Source organism: Manis pentadactyla, chromosome 2, assembly GCF_030020395.1.
Source record: "Manis pentadactyla isolate mManPen7 chromosome 2, mManPen7.hap1, whole genome shotgun sequence".
NCBI lineage: Eukaryota > Metazoa > Chordata > Mammalia > Pholidota > Manidae > Manis > Manis pentadactyla.
In genome coordinates this window covers 79,872,108-79,889,869 of record NC_080020.1, presented here as the reverse complement: position 1 = coordinate 79,889,869, position 17,762 = coordinate 79,872,108, and the positions used below count along the sequence as shown (strand labels likewise).

Sequence of the window (17,762 nt, the reverse complement as noted above, 5' to 3'; positions counted from 1 at the left end):
AGTCTCCTAAAATGAATGTGTTGCAGTCTCTTTCCCCCTTAAATTCTGGTAGTATTTGTTTTACATATGTAGATATTTATAGTGGTTATATCATCTTGGATTGATCCCTTTAGCATTATGTTGTGTCCTTCTTTGTCTCTTGTTACTTTGTTTTAAAATTAATTTTGTCTGATATGCATACTGCTAATCTTGTTTTTCTCCCCCTAGTATTTCCTTGGAATATCTTTTCCATCCCTTCACTTTTAGTCTGTGTATGTCTTTGGGTCTGACATGAGTCTCTTGTAGGCAGCATATAAATGGATCTTGTTTCCTTATCAGTTCTGCCACTCTTTATGTTTTTTGATTGGTGCATTTAGTCCATTTACATTTAAGGTGATTGTTGATAGATATGTACTTGTTGCCATTTTATTAATTGTCTTCTGGCTCTTTTTATAGCTCCTCTCAATTCCTTTCTTCTTCTGTTATACTCTTCTCTTGTTATTGATGGTTTTGTTTAGTGTTGTAATTTGATTTCTCTTTTTTAAAATTTATATTTTTCTGTGTGTTTGTATTGTAAGTTTTAGTTTTATTACCAAAGGTCAAGGATAGCTTCCTTACTATTTAGTAGTCTATTTTAAATTGCTGATTACTGTATTTCAAATGCAATCTAAAGGTACTTTTTTTCCCCTTCTTCCTCCTCCTCCACATTTTTTGTGTTAGATTTCATAATCTGCGCTTTTTGTGTATCCCTTTACTGATTTTGTGTATAGTTGATTTTGCTTCCTTTGTTTTGTTTTAATTTTGTACTTGCTTGGTAGTTAGTTGGTCTAGTACCTTTACTGTGGGTTTATTTTCACTGGTGAAAGATATTTAGCCTTAGAGTCATTTCCATCTATAGCAGTCCCTTTAATATATCCTGTAAGGCTGGCTTAGTGGGGGCAAAGTCCTTCAGCTTTTGTTTATCTGAAAATTCTTTAATACCTGTTTCAAACTTAAATGATAATCTTACTGGGTATAGGATTCTTGGCTGGAAGTCCTTCTGTTTCGGTATATTAAATATATCATGCCACTCCCTCCTGGCTTGTAGAGTTTCTGTTGAGAAGTCTGCTGATAGCCTGATGGATTTCCTTTATCTCTTTTCTCTCTTTGGCTGCTTTCAGCAGTCTTTTATCCTTGATCTTTGCTATTTTAATTATTATATGTCTTGATGTTGTCTTCCTGGGGTTCCGTTTATTAGAGGACCTCTGCATTTCCATGACCTGAGTGACTATTTCCTTCCCCAGATTGGGGAAGTTTTCAACAGTTATTTCCTTAAAGAGAGTTTCTATTCCTTTGTCTTTGTCTTGTCCCTCTGCTACCCCTATTATGCAAATATTGTTTTGTTTGGATTGGTCACATAGCTCTCTTAGCATTCTTTCATTTCTAGAGATACTTTTTTCTCTCTGTTCCTAAGCTTCTTTGTTTTCTTTCTCCAATTTCCATTTCATTTATCATCTCCTCTACATGATCTAATCTACTTTTATCCCTTCATTGTATATTTCATTTCAGATACTGTGTCTTCAGCTCTATGTGGCTGGTTTTTAGATCTTCTGTCTCTTTGTTGATGTCCCCCCTGAGGTCTTGAATCCTTTCTGTAAATCCATGAGCATGTTTATGATTTTTATTTTGAAATCTTTATCAAGAAGATTGGTGATCTCTGTTTCATTCATCCCTCTTTCTGGGGTTCTGTCTTATAGTTTTGTTTAGATCATATTCCTCTGTCTACTCATTTGTCAGGGCTTCTGTGTTTCTTCCTTTGTATTAATGTCTCTGCTATGCTTTCTGGCCTGTAGAGTAATAGCCTTATGTAGAAGACCTGCTATTCAGAAGCTCAAGATTCTTTACTCTCTAATGCCTGCTTCTATTTTGTGGGGCCCCCGGCTGTTGGCATGCCGTGGGCAGAACCACCTGTCTGTCTGGCATCTGTAGTGATCTCAGTCTGAGTGGGCAGTTTTCCTCAGCTGCTGCCTCTGTGATCATCTCAGGAGTCTCTTCTGAGCCTGCTGTAAGTGGGGCCCTCCCTCTGCCTGGCCTGCAGAAATGGCAGAACTGCAGGGTTAATGGGGTGGGTGGACTGATGTGTGGTTCTGCCCCAGCTGGACATGCCACACTGGTTTGGACAACTGCAGGGAGGAAGGATCTCTTTGGGCTGGCTCCTGCAGGCACCTCCCTGGTGTTGGGCTGAAATGGAACCAAGGAATCTGAGAGAGTCCTCCTCTGCCTGACAGGCAGCAAAGTATGATGCTGCCATTGGGCCAAGTGGTTGGCTCCTGGCAGTGCGCACAGGGAGAAGCCTTGGGGCTCTGTTGCCAGCAAGGGGGGCTCCCAAGAGTTCCCAATCTGCTGGGCCAAGGAAGAGCTGGGGGTGTACCCTCTACCTGCTCTTTCTCCTGAGGAGAGTTCCTTCCAACCCTCGCCCCTCTGGTATGCTGGCAAGTCTTTCAAATTGCCGCCTCTGCTTTGGTTCTCAGGACAGGCAGAGCATGCCTGCGCTCCTCACTGGCTGGAGTCTTTAGCCTCCCAGAGTGTTCCACCTGCCCCTGGTGTCCAGCCTTGTTAGTCACCAGAACCCAATATAATATGGGCTCATGCTCCTGGGGCAGACCTCCAGGGCTAGTTATGCAGTGCTCCTGGGCTCTTACCCACTCCTCACTCCATTCCTCTTTCTTTTGCCTGTAGATTGGGCTTGGGGGAAGGCTTGGGTCCTGTCTGATCTTGGCTTTGCCACTTTACCATTTTCTATTTGGTCTTCTTTTCTTCCTCAGGTGTAGGAGGTCTGTTCTGCAGTCTTCATGTCATTTTCAGGTTTAGTTGTGTTTGCTGTAGTTTCTTCTTTTATGTGTTTTTGGGAGGAGGTTTCTGCCTTGCCTTCCTTTTCCACCATCTTAATCCCTGAGCAGTAATATTTTGAAAGGAATCATTTTTTTATGAGTAGTAAGTCTCAACAGTGGGCTTAAAGATTTAGTAAACTATGTTGTAAACAGATGTGCTGTTGCCCAAGCTTTTGTTGCTCCATTTATAGAGCACAGGCAGAGTAGATTTGGCAGGATTCTTAAGGGCCCTAGGATTTGGGGAATGGTCAGTGGAGATTGGCTTCATTGAGTCTCTTCATAACAAGAGAGTCAGCCTGTCCTTTGAAGCTTTGAAGCTCTCTAACTATGAAAGTTCTAGATGGCATCTTCTCCCACTAGAAGATTGTTTGGTCTACATTGAAAATCTGTTCTTTAGGGTAGTCTCCTTCATTACTATCTTAGCTAGGTCTTCTGGATAACTTGATACAGCTGCTCCATTAGTATTTGCTGCTGCATCTTGCACTTTTATGTTATGGAGACAGCTTCTTCCCTTAAACCTCAAGAACCAACCTCTCCTAACTTCCAGCCTTTCTTCTGCAGCTTCCTTACCTCTCTTAGCCTTCATAAAATTAATGCTAGTTAGGGCCTTGATCTGGATTGGGCTTTTGCTTAAAGGAATGTTATGGCTGATTTTATCCTCTATCCAGACCACTAAAACTTTCTGGTATCAGCAATAAGACTAATTCACTTTCTTATCGTTCATGTGTTTCCTGGAGTGGCACTTTTAATTTCCTTCAAGAGCTTTACCTTTTCATTCACAATGTGACTAAGTGGTGAGAGTGTAAGAGGCCTAGCTTTAAGCCGGTCTTAGCTTTTGACATGCCTTCCTTACTAAATTTAGTCATTTTCAGGTTTTGATTGAAATGAGAGACATGTGAATCTTCCTTTCACTTAATTTAGAGGCCATTGTAAGCTTACTAATTCGCCTAATTTCAGTAATTGTGCCTCAGGGTATAGAGAGGCCCAAGTCGGGGGTGGGGGGTTGGGGGAGAGACAGGGCAGCAGCTGGCCAGTGCGGCAGTCAGAATACACACATTTATCAATTAAGCTTGCCATTCGAGATGGGCACAGTTTATGGTTCCCCAAAATAATTACAGTAGTGATACCAAAGATCACTCACTGATTGTCAATTACCATAATAAATATAATAATGAAAAAGTTTTAGGTATTACAAGAATTACCAAAATGTGACCCAAAGACTTGAAGTGAGTAAATGCTGTTGGAAGAATGGGGCTGATAACTTGCTCTTTGCAGGGTTGCCACAAATATTCATTTGTAAAAAACACAATAACTGTAAAATGCAATAAAGTAAAATACAATAAAATGAGGTATGCCTGTACTGTGAAACTAAACTTTTTTTTAAAACAACCTTTCTAAGCAATAAAATATAAATAAACAAAAGGAGTCTTTAAAATTATGGGCCTGCTTAGATTATATGACAAATCTAAAATCAATCAAATTTCCTGTTTCACAGGTCTTTCCTCACGGGTAGTTTCATCTCTTTCTAGCAACTTTGTAACTTTCTTCTGTCCCTTTCTTTAAGCTTTAAAAGGCATACATAGGTCTCTCATCCTTGAAAAATACTCTTTACTTGGTCTTCCATGGCTCTTCTAAGTACTTTTTTTCCTCTTTTTCAGTGCCAAAATTCTTGAACTCTGGTAGTTTTTACCTATTGCAAGCTCTGTGTCAGCTATCCCATCTATCTCACTTCTAATGCCTATAGTTATCCTTTTCTCTCTATTATCCTCAGTTTCCTTGTTCTACATAAAGACAGATTCCTTGTATCTATGTATGGACCCTTCTCTTGTGGGTGAAGGGTGAGCAGGGAGGGGATGAAGGTATGGAAGGTCATGTTGGAGACGTATGCAGAAATTCTTTATTTGTTTTTTTTTCTGGCTTTTCTTCTTGTTATCTTGTGTTTCTTCTTTCACAGCCAAGTTTTTCACACAAGTTACTGTTCTCACTGTATCCTCTCTCAACCATCCACTCACACCATAACTCTCAGCACTGTTTTCATCCTCACCAGTATTAAATCTCTACTTTCAAAGGTGTTAACCTTTCTCCTGCTGGACAAATCAATGGTCTTTTAAATTAAATGTTAATTTAAAATTACCTTTCTGTGGTATTTGACATTGACCACCTCTCTTGGATGTAGCGCTTTATTGTTTTTGATAACTGTTTATTTTTTAAACTAATTTTTAATCCCCGAAGGGTACGGGTAGGTTCTTGATGTTGTGTAATTCTTAAGAAATCTTACCACCTTTATGATTTAGACTTAACACATCTATGCTGATGACTTCATTTTTAGTTATCTTCTCACTTGCATTCTGTCTACCTTAATAGAATTGAGAACTATAAGATAGTAGGCTGAACCATTGCAATTGCTATTTTGTAGGTCAAAAACTGTCAAATATTGACAGTTTCATATAGTTCAGCCTCATAAAAAGACTGATGTTCTCATTTTAATAATTTTTTGTTTATCTGGGTGTTTAACATTGCAGAACCTTTTGATGGAACAAATACAGCCAGAGCTGTGCATGAAAGGCAGAAGTTTGACATGATCAAGGATCAATTTTTAAAGGTAAACAATGCATCAAGTTAACACAGAAACATTAGTGGACTAGTGTGCTTTGAAATGAAAAATATACACATAATAGTTGGACAGAATTGCCCTGGCTCCTATATTCTGAAGCCATTAATGTGGCACAATAGGGAATTTATTACTTGAATTTAAATACACTTTTCCTTCAGAAAGATCTGTCTTTCACTTTTGTGGAAATAAGCATTTCCTAATGAGCTTATTACGCTCTTAGAATGAGTGCTTAACACCAAATGATTCCTTTCCTCCCTAAAAAGCAGGGAACTTATTGTAGCCTTAATGGAAAGTGAAATGTGTTCCATGAGTTTCTTGTGCATATCCCACTCTAACAAGGAACTTGAGTGCCATTTTATCTTTGCTTATAGGTAGACATTAAAAAAAGTGTGTGTGTACACAAATGTTTTATATATATAAACTTAAGTCATATGTATATAAACTAGTTTATTCCTTAGCTCTTTAATCTACAGTTTTAGTTTATTCTTCAGTGATTTTGCCTGGTGTGGTTCCTGTCTTTGAGGATTCCACAGTACAGAGTAGAAACACATGATAGAAATATGTACTATGAGACATATAGGAGAGAATGCTTTATAGAAGAAAAAGGTGGGTAAATTGTGAAGATCATTTTAGAGGTGTACTTTTTCATTATCTGTTACACAAGTGGACTTTATTTTGATAATAATTAAAAATACAAGTATATCATATTATAAACTGTCCTTCAGATTAGGTCCTCACAGTTTGTCAACCAGAATAGAAAATTTTAAATGAATGGAATTCTGCCTGGCAAAACAAGAATCCAAAAGGGAATACTTTTATCAAATTAAGAACTCAAAAATAGCATTGCTACTTTGCTATTCTTGTTGATGGGTGAATTTTTATATACGATTGTTTAGTGGGAAAACCAGTACTTTCAGTCAAACAACTGAGGTGAAAACAAACTACAAAGATTTGTAGTCACCAAGTAGTGAGCCAGATTTTTAGTTTGTGAATACGAATTTCAGTTTTTCTTTATTTCTTACAAATTTTCTTTTACTCTTCTTCCTTAGAGCATATGCGAAGTGCTTTATTTATTATAGATTTACTCCTTCATAAATACTATTTTTAATTGCAAAAGCTTACTAGATGCAAACAGTTCAATCAAATAATTAAAGTACTCTTCCCTTACCCAGTGAAACCCAGAGGTTTTGTTTTAATTATCTTTTTATTTTAGGTGAAATTATTTAAACCTGGAGTGAATGTTAATATGTACCTTTCTATACCTATTTCCTTATTAATGAATTGGAACCATACAGGTATTGAGTTTTAAATAACTTTTTCTTTTCTGATGACAGAAATAATATCTCTACTGTGTTAGAAACCTGAAAGATAAAAAAAGAAAAGAAAAAAAAACACTTAAAATTTTACCACCTAGAAAGAACCATTATTAACATGCTAGTAACTCTCAGTCTTTTGTTCCATATATATTTTAGATTTTAAGAATGATTTTTTTTCTCTCTCCCAGTCATGGCACAGATTGAAAAACAAGAAAGACTTGAACAGTATACTACCTTTAAGAGCTGCTATCCTGAAAAGATAACTGGCCTCTCTATTTTTTAATAAATTCTTCTGAGAATTAAAGAACAATAGTAACATTGTAATGTGTTTTGTTTACCTCCATCATGGTTTCTTTTTAACTGTTCTTGTTTTTGTGTTTTATTTTTAAGAGGACATACTTATATAAAGATTGCATATTTTATTATGACATTTCTAATAAAACCCTTTGATTTAAAGATGTATTTTTGAAAACATTTACACTGATTAGTAATGTTACAGCATGAAATTTCAGATCAGATAAAATATTTTTGGGGTATTATCTGAATAAATAATAGGTTTTTAATATAACTTCAATTAATCATACCATATGTTAATACTGAAGAAATGTATATAATTTTGGAAAGAGTCTGATTCATACATACTTAAAGTATAACCTACAGTAGATAGATTGTTGCCTGTCCTTTAGTAAAGTGAAGGTTCAAGTCAGTTACTCAGTTACTTGAAGCAAAATAAAATCTTTTATTTCAGTGAAATCACTGCAGAGGCATGAAATACTGAAAATTGCCTTACTTCTTCATTTGAATCACCAGGATGGACTGAGGCTTTGGGTGTGTCTGTATTAGCATTTCATTAGTACCTCACTTGCTTTTGATATATGTACTCTTGAGATTGGTTTAAATTTTTTGTTGACACCAACAGTACATTTTGCACTATAGTAATATGAGCACTAACTCTGTATTGTACAGCAGTTAGTGAATTTTTTTAAAAAATCAGTTCATTGTAAACATTTTGAAAAGATTAAGTCCCCTGTGCTTTATGATAGCTTAGTACAATGTGCACTTTTGCTTTGCTTTGCTTTTCTGCTTTTATTTTTCCTGTGACATGAAGCAGTAGAAACTGGAAGATCAAAGTTGAGATTATATCCTATTGATAGTATCAGATTTTTTTACTGTGTACAGTTATACACAGTATAGGATTATAATCTAAACTGGAATTTTTAGTCAGTAAGCCACTATAACATGTTCTGGATAAGACAAAATTATTATAAATAAAAGCTTAATGTTTATAAAGATATCTTTTTTAGTATTTCTCTTCCACATGAAGTAATGGTGGCTGCTAAAAAGATAGTGTTTATTAAGGTTGTTTTTGGTTCATGTAAATATTTGTAAATTGGTCAGTGCCTGTACATTTAAATATGAAGGGTTGTCTTGAAAACAGTTTGAACTTTTTCAGGACTGTGTACAGTTTCTTTTAGACCTGCTGTGGCACAGTTTGTACCTCTAATATATTTGGTTTTTTGCAGACCAACTCAAATGCACTAAGAGTTGCTTTTCTTTGACTTGTAAAAGGTGCATTTTTACATTTTCTTCTTTAAGTCAAAATTTTTGACTCATGGAATAAAGTTTATATATGGACATTGATGTGTGTGTTTTTTTCTTTTTCTGTGAAAGTCTTTACTTTTGAGGTGAGATGGAGGCTGTAGCTATCATGTAGAACGAAACTGAGTTCAATTATTGTGCTTGATTATTTAGTTATACAGAGGATCTTGGAATGAAGTTCATTCTTGGTTAAGCCAATTAACTACATCAACATTGTACTTCTCTAGCATTATTAGGAATAAAGCTTTCCACATAGGTGATCTTTTTAGATTACTGATGTTTGACACTTTTGAAGCACTTAAGCTTTATACATTCTTTTTCTCGAAAATTTCCTAGGATGTATTGTACACACTTCTTTATCAGAAGGTATTGAGTATAATTAATATTCTGCTGATGACTGGATAAATCTGTATAGACAGTGAGTAATAGTCATGGTGCTCTGTATAGTACCATGTGGCTTTTAGGGATGGATAAGTGTGTACGGTGTTCTGCCTGTGCAGTATTACATTTCCTAATAAAGCCTCAGCATTTATCATGGTACTGACTCCTTCACCAGACTGTTTTCTCAGCTTTCAATGACACCAACACCTTCTTCCCCTGCAGTACTCACACTCAACTTGCTTCTGCTGTTCAGGTGTTTTACTCTAACAAATAGATCAAGAAATTAATAAACTTATACCCACTTCTAAATCAATAGACTGAAGCTTAAGGATTATGTATGTTGTGACAGCCAAATATGTCAGATAAGTGGGCTGTTAATATATGAGAGAATTTTTTTAACTTTTCAGTATGAATCACTTATTTAATCATGTCGTGAATAATCATTCTTTTATTTTTGTATTGATCTGGCCTTTTCTATATATTTGCATGTTTTATTACTCAAGAAAGTGTTGTTAGAAAGTTAGAAGTGTATGGTCTGTATTGCTATTCTAAATTTTGTATTGGTTTGAACTAGAATCTTTGCAAAGAAATCTTGTTGACTTTAGTGTCTCCAAGAAATTTTGAGTTCAATGGAAGGAGTATATGTTGGCTAGCTCTTGTTCTGATTAGTGTGTCACAGATTTCCATAGCTGGGATTGAGTTCTTTTTGTCCTGGGGAAGCAGTTGTTTGGGATTACGAATGGAAAAACCTAGCTTGTGTTAAGGGGGTGAACACTGCTGATACTAAACCTGGTTTAGTGAACTCTGAGTGCCTGGACTCTCCTGTCTTCCCTTTTCATGCACACCAGCTGATGCTCCTGTACTGCATCTGAATTATCTGCACTGTTTTGCCCACAGGCTTAACACATGCATACAAGCTAGTGTAACTGGGCAGTTACTATGTAACTTAACATTCATCATATTTAACTCTGAGTAAAATTTGCTGAAATTAAAAATAAATGTTAGCTGCTCTAGCCATAAAACCATCCTCTTGAAGAATAGCTTTGTAAAGATATTCTCTACCTGTTGTACATACTCAGCAGGTCTGGTCCTGTCCTCTTCAGGGAACATTTGTTAAGCACCTACTATGTGCTAAGTTCTTTGCTAGCTTCTAGGCTCCTAAGAGTTGGGGATGATGGGACAGAGATGAGTAACAAACTTACAGTCTACTTAGGGAAAGAGATACAGACATAATTTGAATTTAGGATAATGTGGGAACCTGGAAGAACAGGTATTGGGCTCAACCTGAGGATTTCAGAGAAGGTGGTCATCTTGAATGATGAGTAACCAAGTAAATAAGGGTAGGAAAAACCTTTTAGGCAGAAGGAACTGTGTAAATAAAGGCACAGAAGTGTGGCTTGGTAAGTGTTGGGAACTCGTGGCTCATTAAGAAGAGTTCAGACAAGTAAGACATGAGTTGTTTATCTTCATGGGGTGATTGGGCTTCAGTCGTTGAGCAGCGGGAACCCACTGAGGGTTTTTAAGCATGGGCATGACATCCAACCAAAGGTCTGGGACCTTTGGGTTGACTTTCAGACAAAACAGTCTCTGGCTATTGTGGAAAAATTATTCCTCTTCAAGGTTTAAGAGATGAATGGAGAAAAAATTTCTGGTGGCACAATTCAAGAGCCACAGGAAGACAATCACAAATTAATGATTTAAAAATATAAAGGAAGCTAATACTATGGTTCAAAACTGGGCTTTGAGTCAGACACGTGGAGCTTTGTTTTCCCATTGGGTCACCTTAATAGCCTTGAGGCCTTGAGCAAGTTAGCTACCCAAGCTTTTCTGAGTCTGTTTTTTCCTCTATAAAAGCATTGCAGTTAATCCTACCATAGCAGAGTTGTGAGGGAATAAGGAAAGCGAGACCCTTAACAGAATTCCTCAACTGGTAAGGGCTCTGCTCAGCAAGGAGTAGTTATTTTGGTCGGGATTAAGGGCCCCTCAAATAGCGCCGCTGGAAACCTAAAGCCTGACGAACCTGCTCTGCAGGAATGAGGCGGGGCCGGTGCCCTTCGTCCTTTCGACTCCCTGGGGCAGCCGGAGCCCGCGCCCCTTGGCTGGTGACTGCCCGTCGCCCAAAAGGCCCGCCGGCATCTGCCTAACCCGGGGCGGGGAGGGCTCGGGGAGGTTGGCAGACGCGCCGGGAAGAGGAGAAGCGGAGCCCAGGCCCCAGATGCTCAGTGGCGCAACTTCTTGACGCCTTCTATTTAAAGGCTCGGGGCTCGCCCGCCCCCCCGGCCGCGAACCCGAGGCGCCCCGCCGGGCCGGGCCGCGGCGCAGTCGGAGGGAGAACACCCGGCGCGGAGGGGCGGCCCGGCTCCGGCTCCGGCCCCGCAGGCGCGATGGCGAGCAGCGACAGCGACCACGCGGCGGAGAGCGCACTCGGCTCCGACCCGGACGAGGGGGCGACCCGAGAGCTGGAGACGGAGGAGGAGGACGACGACACGGCGGCGGAGTCGGAGGGGGAGCCGGACGCAAGGTAGCGCGCGCCTCTGCCCGGGCCGCAGCCGGGGAAGCGGCCCCGAGGGGCAGGTGCTTCGCCAGGAGCTTGGCGCTCCCTCTCCTTTTTAAGCGCTGGAGTTCGTTCCCTCGAGCTAATAAGCACTTTCTCTCTAGGGCGCTGCCTGGGCGAATAACTTGAAGGTGAAGGTGCTTTCTGTCAGCTGGAGTGACAGGCCCGCCTGCAGCCGCAAAGTTCCTCGCCGCCCCTCCCTTACTCTCTCCCGCCCCGCCAGCCCCGCTCCTTGTGACTGGCTGGTCTTGTTTATATCGAGATTTACTTGGGGCCCTGCCTAGCTGTACAAATACGCTGAAACGCTTACATTTGGATCAAGGCACAGGAGCAATCTTGAAAGCCCGAATTAGAGGAGAAGGCGGTGTGGGTGGAGGCATAGAAGGCCGCCTGGAACCTTCAGATGGCTGGCGGGCTCTTGGATACCTAATCTGGGCTAGGTTGCTATAAGGAGGCTTCATTTTGATACGAAGCCCATAAATTCTTTGGAGAAAAGAAGCGTGGGTTTCAATAACCCTGTTCTTAAAATCCTGCTTTTTGGGGAAGAATCCTGGCCCCAAATATTAGCGTTTCAATGAATGTGAATACAATTGTAGGTAATACTATATGGTCTTCCTTCACTTCCATCTCCTTCCCTCCCTCCTTCCCTTCATGTAGACCCCAACATGAAAATAACAAGAACCATCTCCTCTCTATTTTGATTTGTTTCTACTCTCACTGAGTATGGGGTTTGGCTGTTGCTGTTCTTTTTTAGTATGGGATTTTTTTTTGGTCTTGTGTTTTGTCAGTCAGTGATGTCCCTTACTCAATCTATTAATATCAGTAGAAAGGCTTTGTAGGTGACAGATGGATGTGCAGCATTTCAGAATACTCATCTTACCTTGAGTTAAAGTGCTGCCCAACCAAAGACAGCAGGGCTGAAGTTGAAAAAGCTCACAGAGTGGCATTGATTAGGGTGAATGGCCAGTCAGATAAGAAGTCTGAGATACCAGTCACATGTTTACCAAGGAAGTGCCAAGTGGGAAGCAGGCACAGTTCCTGCCCTCAAGGACTTTACGGAAAAAGTTAGAGAGCAATCTGAGGAGTATGAGACTATGTGCTAAATAAATGAAAAGCGAGGGCAGACAGACCATAGATACTGTGGAAGGTTGGAAGAGAGTGTGTAGATCTATGACTGCCTTGAGATGAAGGGGCCATAACCTGGGCCTTTGAGAATGGGCAGGAGAGGCAGAAAGGAAAAGCAGAAGAGAAAGCACCTGTGGAAATGGAATAGCAAGTAGGGACCTGTGATTCTGGTCAATACTGAGAAGGAAAACTGTCAATCCTAGACTTTCTAACCTTTTTTCCTTAATGGTGTCTGGGATCCTCATATCCTTGCCCAACCAAATTTGTCCCCTCTCCCAGAGAATCTGAAAACTCATATACTCCAAAATGTGAGCAGCTGACAGTGATCCAAAGCACCACTTTTGGATTGCATTGCTTTTTGACAAAGGTCAAGATCTTTAGGTAAATATATGATTTATTTACAGTAAACTTTGGCCTGCACTAAGATGGTTAGATGGACACTAGGGCAAGGGTCAGAATGGGTAAAGTGGAGGGGAGCATGCGGGAATGGGAAGGTGGTGATGAAGACCTTGAAAACCATCACATTTTTTTTACTTTAGATTTGATGGGTAGCAATAAATCAGTAAACTGAACAGGATTTAGAAGAACAGACTTGTTTTACTGGAAAATTAGGCCTATGGGCAGATTAGAAAGTTGGGTGTAGAAAGGCTTAGATCAGAGAGGCAATAGTGAAAATAAAGGAGTTGTCTAAGGATTGAACTACAGCAGGGTTTTGGGGAGGAGTCCGGGGGGCAAGGGGAAGGGAGATGGCAGTGGGAGAAACTCCGAGGGGAACTGGGAGCCCCTGAATTCCTCCTACCTCAAAGTGTCACAAATATACCATTTTGTTGTGAATTTACAAATATCCCCTAAAGTTCTTTTTTCATCTGAGATTAAAGGTCAGAACTTGGAATATTCTCTAAAGGATGGGAGGTAAGAATGTCTCCTCATTCTTCACCCTTTCCTCTTGGCTCTTCCACCAAAGTTTGACTTTAAAATAGGGTCTATTCTGTGCCAGTATCTGTGCTAAATGTTTACTTGTGTTTTCTCATTTTTATTTTTATTTTTTATTTATTTTTATTTATTTTTATTTATTTTTTTAAATAATTATTTTTTATTGAAGGGTAGTTGACGCACAGTATTACATTACATTAGTTTCAAGTGTACAACACAGCGGTAGAACATTTATATACATAATTCTAGGTTCCAGCTATCACCCTACCAAGCTGTTACAATATCTTGACTATATTCCTTATGCTATACATTACATCCCGGTTACTTATTTATTTTACCATTGGAAGTCTGTCCTTTTTTTTTTTTTTGTGAGGGCATCTCTCATATTTATTGATCAAATGGTTGTTAACGACAATAAAATTCTGTACAGGGGAGTCAATGCTCAATGCACAATCATTAATCCACCCCAAGCCTAATTTTCGTCAGTCTCCAATCTTCTGAGGCATAACAAACAAGTTCTTACATGTAGAACAAATTCTTACATAATGAATAAGTTACATAGTGAACAGTACAAGGGGAGTCATCACAGAAACTTTCGGTTTTGCTCATGCATTATGAACTCTAAACAGTCAGTTCAAATATGAACACTCATTTGGTTTTTATACTTGATTTATATGTGGATACCACATTTCTCTCTTTATTATTATTATTTTTAATAAAATGCTGAAGTGGTAGGTAGATACAAGATAAAGGTAGAAATCATACTTTAGTGTTGTAAGAGAGCAAATGTAGATGATCAGGTGTGTGCCTGTAGACTATGTGTTAATCCAAGCTAGGCAAGGGCAATAAGACATCCACGTATGCAGAAGATTTCTCTCAGAACAGGGGGGGTGAGGTTCTAAGCCTCACCTCTGTTGATCCCCAATTTCTCACCTGATGGCCCCCCTGCGACTGTGCCTGTCTTAGGTTGTTCCTCCCTTGAGGAATCTTACCCGTCTCTGGCTAACCAGTCATCTTCCGGGGCCATACAGGGAAATGTGAAGTTGGTAAGTGAGAGGGAAGCCTTATTGTTTGAAAAGGTTAGCTTTTTACTTCTTTGCATATTTATGCCCTGTGGCTTCTATGCCCAGCATTTGTCTTGAGGTATCTTTACCGCTTGGAGGAGTTATGATACTCGGTAAATTTGATATGAGGCACGAATTCTATTTAAGGGTTGTAATTAGGAAGGAAGAAGAAAAGCTATAGAAGTAGCAGACGGAAGAAAACATGGGAAGATTGATTATTTCTTTGACATATCTTCTTGTAGAGTAACTTCAGCATATATAGGTTTTAAGCTACTACTTAAATTGCGCACACACATTAACATAATAGGAGTATAGTTACATAACCAAAGCATATCTGTAATTACCAGCCATCTCCAGTGAAACCAAGAAAACCATTAAGGCACCTTAGGCATTTGTGAAAACTTATCTATGATATGGTGGATATTGTCCAACTGAACTTGAACAGTCTGAGAGAAATCAGACAAATTAAAACAACCCATTCCTGGGGACTGTTCACATGCCATATGTTCTTTTAACAGTAAATAGTCTGTAGTTGTAAGACTTTGGAGCGCTACAATTTGCACTTCTCCAAATTCTTGGTTGAGTTCCAACAGTATAGATCCAGTCAAATTTGTTGTTTTACTGTATGCACAGGCCAGCTTAGATATCTCCTTCATTCCCATGGCAAGTCCAGGAACTGGTGGGATGAGTGCATCTACAGCTGTAGCAGTGCGTGGATCTTTGTTGAGGTTTTTTGATGATCATCTTCTGGCATGAGTCTTCCAGAGAGTGCAGATGTTGGAAGTTCTTTTTCATATCGTATCTTAGTTCATTTTCGGGGTAGCCCAATTAGGCTTTGATCCTCTGTATAAACACAAACAGACCCTTTGCCTACAATTTTATATGCCCTTTATACCCTTGTGTAGAACTCGTTGGAGGTTACCACACAGGAACTGCCCTTTTTTTTTTTTTTTTTTTGCTTTGTTTTTGGTATCACTAATCGACACTTACATGACGAATATTATGTTTACTAGGCTCTCCCCTATACCAGGTCTCCCCTATAAACCCCTTTACAGTCACTGTCCATCAGCATAGCAAAATGTTGTAGAATCACTACTTGCCTTCTCTGTGTTGTACAGCCCTCCCTTTTCTCCTACCCCCCCATGTATGTTAATCTTAATACCCCCCTACTTCTCCCCCCCTTATCCCTCCCTACCCACCCATCCTCCCCAGTCCCTTTCCCTTTGGTACCTGTTAGTCCATTCTTGAGTTCTGTGATTCTGCTGCTGTTTTGTTCCTTCAGTTTTTCCTTTGTTCTTATATTCCACAGATAAGTGAAATCATTTGGTATTTCTCTTTCTCCGCTTGGCTTGTTTCACTGAGCATAATACCCTCCAGCTCCATCCATGTTGCTGCAAATGATTGGATTTGCCCTTTTCTTATGGCTGAGTAGTATTCCATTGTGTATATGTACCACATCTTCTTTATCCATTCATCTATTGATGGACATTTAGGTTGCTTCCAATTCTTGGCTATTGTAAATAGTGCTGCAATAAACATAGGGGTGCATCTTTCTTTCTCAAACTTGATTGCTGCGTTCTTAGGGTAAATTCCTAGGAGTGCAATTCCTGGGTCAAATGGTAAGTCTGTTTTGAGCATTTTGATATACCTCCATACTGCTTTCCACAATGGTTGAATTAGTTTACATTCCCACCAGCAGTGTAGGAGGGTTCCCCTTTCTCCACAGCCTCGCCACCATTTGTTGTTGTTTGTGTTTTGGATGGCAGCCATCCTTACTGGTGTGAGGTGATACCTCATTGTAGTTTTAATTTGCATTTCTCTGATAATTAGCGATGTGGAGCATCTTTTCATGTGTCTGTTGGCCATCTGTATTTCTTTTTTGGAGAACTGTCTGTTCAGTTCCTCTGCCCATTTTTTAATTGGGTTATTTGTTTTTTGTTTGTTGAGGCGTGTGAGCTCCTTATATATTCTGGACGTCAAGCCTTTATCGGATGTGTCATTTTCAAATATATTCTCCCATACTGTAGGGATCCTTCTTGTTCTATTGATGGTGTCTTTTGCTGTACAGAAGCTTTTCAGCTTAATATAGTCCCACTTACTCATTTTTGCTGTTGTTTTCCTTGCCCGGGGAGATATGTTCAAGAAGAGGTCACTCATGTTTATGTCTAAGAGGTTTTTGCCTATGTTTTCTTCCAAGAGTTTAATGGTTTCATGGCTTACATTCAGGTCTTTGATCCATTTTGAGTTTACTTTTGTATATGGGGTTAGACAATGGTCCAGTTTCATTCTCCTACATGTAGCTGTCCAGTTTTGCCAGCACCACCTGTTGAAGAGACTTTCATTTCGCCATTGTATGTCCATGGCTCCTTTATCAAATATTAATTGACCATATATGTCTGGGTTAATGTCTGGATTCTCTAGTCTGTTCCATTGGTCTGTGGCTCTGCTCTTGTGCCAGTACCAAATTGTCTTGATTACTATGGCTTTATAGTAGAGCTTGAAGTTGGGGAGTGAGATCCCCCCTACTTTATTCTTCTTTCTCAGGATTGCTTTGGCTATTCGGGGTCTTTGGTGTTTCCATATGAATTTTTGAATTATTTGTTCCAGTTCATTGAAGAATGTTGCTGGTAGTTTCATAGGGATTGCATCAAATCTGTATATTGCTTTGGGCAGGATGGCCATTTTAACGATATTAATTCTTCCTAGCCACGAGCATGGGATGAGTTTCCATCTGTTAGTGTCCCCTTTAATTTCTCTTAAGAGTGACTTGTAGTTTTCAGAGTATAAGTCTTTCACTTCTTTGGTTAGGTTTATTCCTAGGTATTTTATTTTTTTTGATGCAATTGTGAATGGAGTTGTTTTCCTGATTTCTCTCTCTGTTGGTTCATTGTTAGTATATAGGAAAGCCACAGATTTCTGTGTGTTGATTTTGTATCCTGCAACTTTGCTGTATTCCAATATCAGTTCTAGTAGTTTTGGGGTGGAGTCTTTAGGGTTTTTTATGTACAGTATCATGTCATCTGCAAATAGTGACAGTTTAACTTCTTCTTTACCAATCTGGATTCCTTGTATTTCTTTATTTTGTCTGATTGCCATGGCTAGGACCTCCAGTACTATGTTAAATAACAGTGGAGAGAGTGGGCATCCCTGTCTAGTTCCCGATCTCAGAGGAAATGCTTTCAGCTTCTCGCTGTTCAATATAATGTTGGCTGTGGTTTTATCATAGATGGCCTTTATTATGTTGAGGTACTTGCCCTCTATTCCCATTTTGCTGAGAGTTTTTAACATGAATGGATGTTGAACTTTGTCAAATGCTTTTTCAGCATC

The 17,762-nt window shown here is 39.3% G+C and overlaps 2 protein-coding genes across 4 annotated transcripts in view; both read left to right on the top strand.

Annotated features, from left to right (window-relative positions):
• The window catches only part of TENT2 (terminal nucleotidyltransferase 2), a 75,344-nt gene extending 67,585 nt beyond the window's left edge, over positions 1–7,759 (top strand). For all 3 annotated transcript variants that reach the window (XM_036914153.2, XM_036914152.2, XM_057494022.1), the window contains 2 exons: positions 5,372–5,451; positions 6,968–7,759. In XM_036914153.2, coding sequence (XP_036770048.2) covers positions 5,372–5,451; positions 6,968–7,042 — 155 coding nt within the window. In that variant the 3' untranslated portion in view covers positions 7,043–7,759. The remainder of the gene's footprint in view (positions 1–5,371; positions 5,452–6,967) is intronic.
• A 2,533-nt stretch (positions 7,760–10,292) lies between these two features.
• Positions 10,293–17,762, top strand: part of CMYA5 (cardiomyopathy associated 5) — a 113,303-nt gene continuing 105,833 nt past the window's right edge. The window contains exon 1 of the mRNA XM_036914156.2: positions 10,293–11,280. Within this exon, the coding sequence (XP_036770051.2) occupies positions 11,144–11,280 (137 nt within the window). The 5' untranslated portion in view covers positions 10,293–11,143. The remainder of the gene's footprint in view (positions 11,281–17,762) is intronic.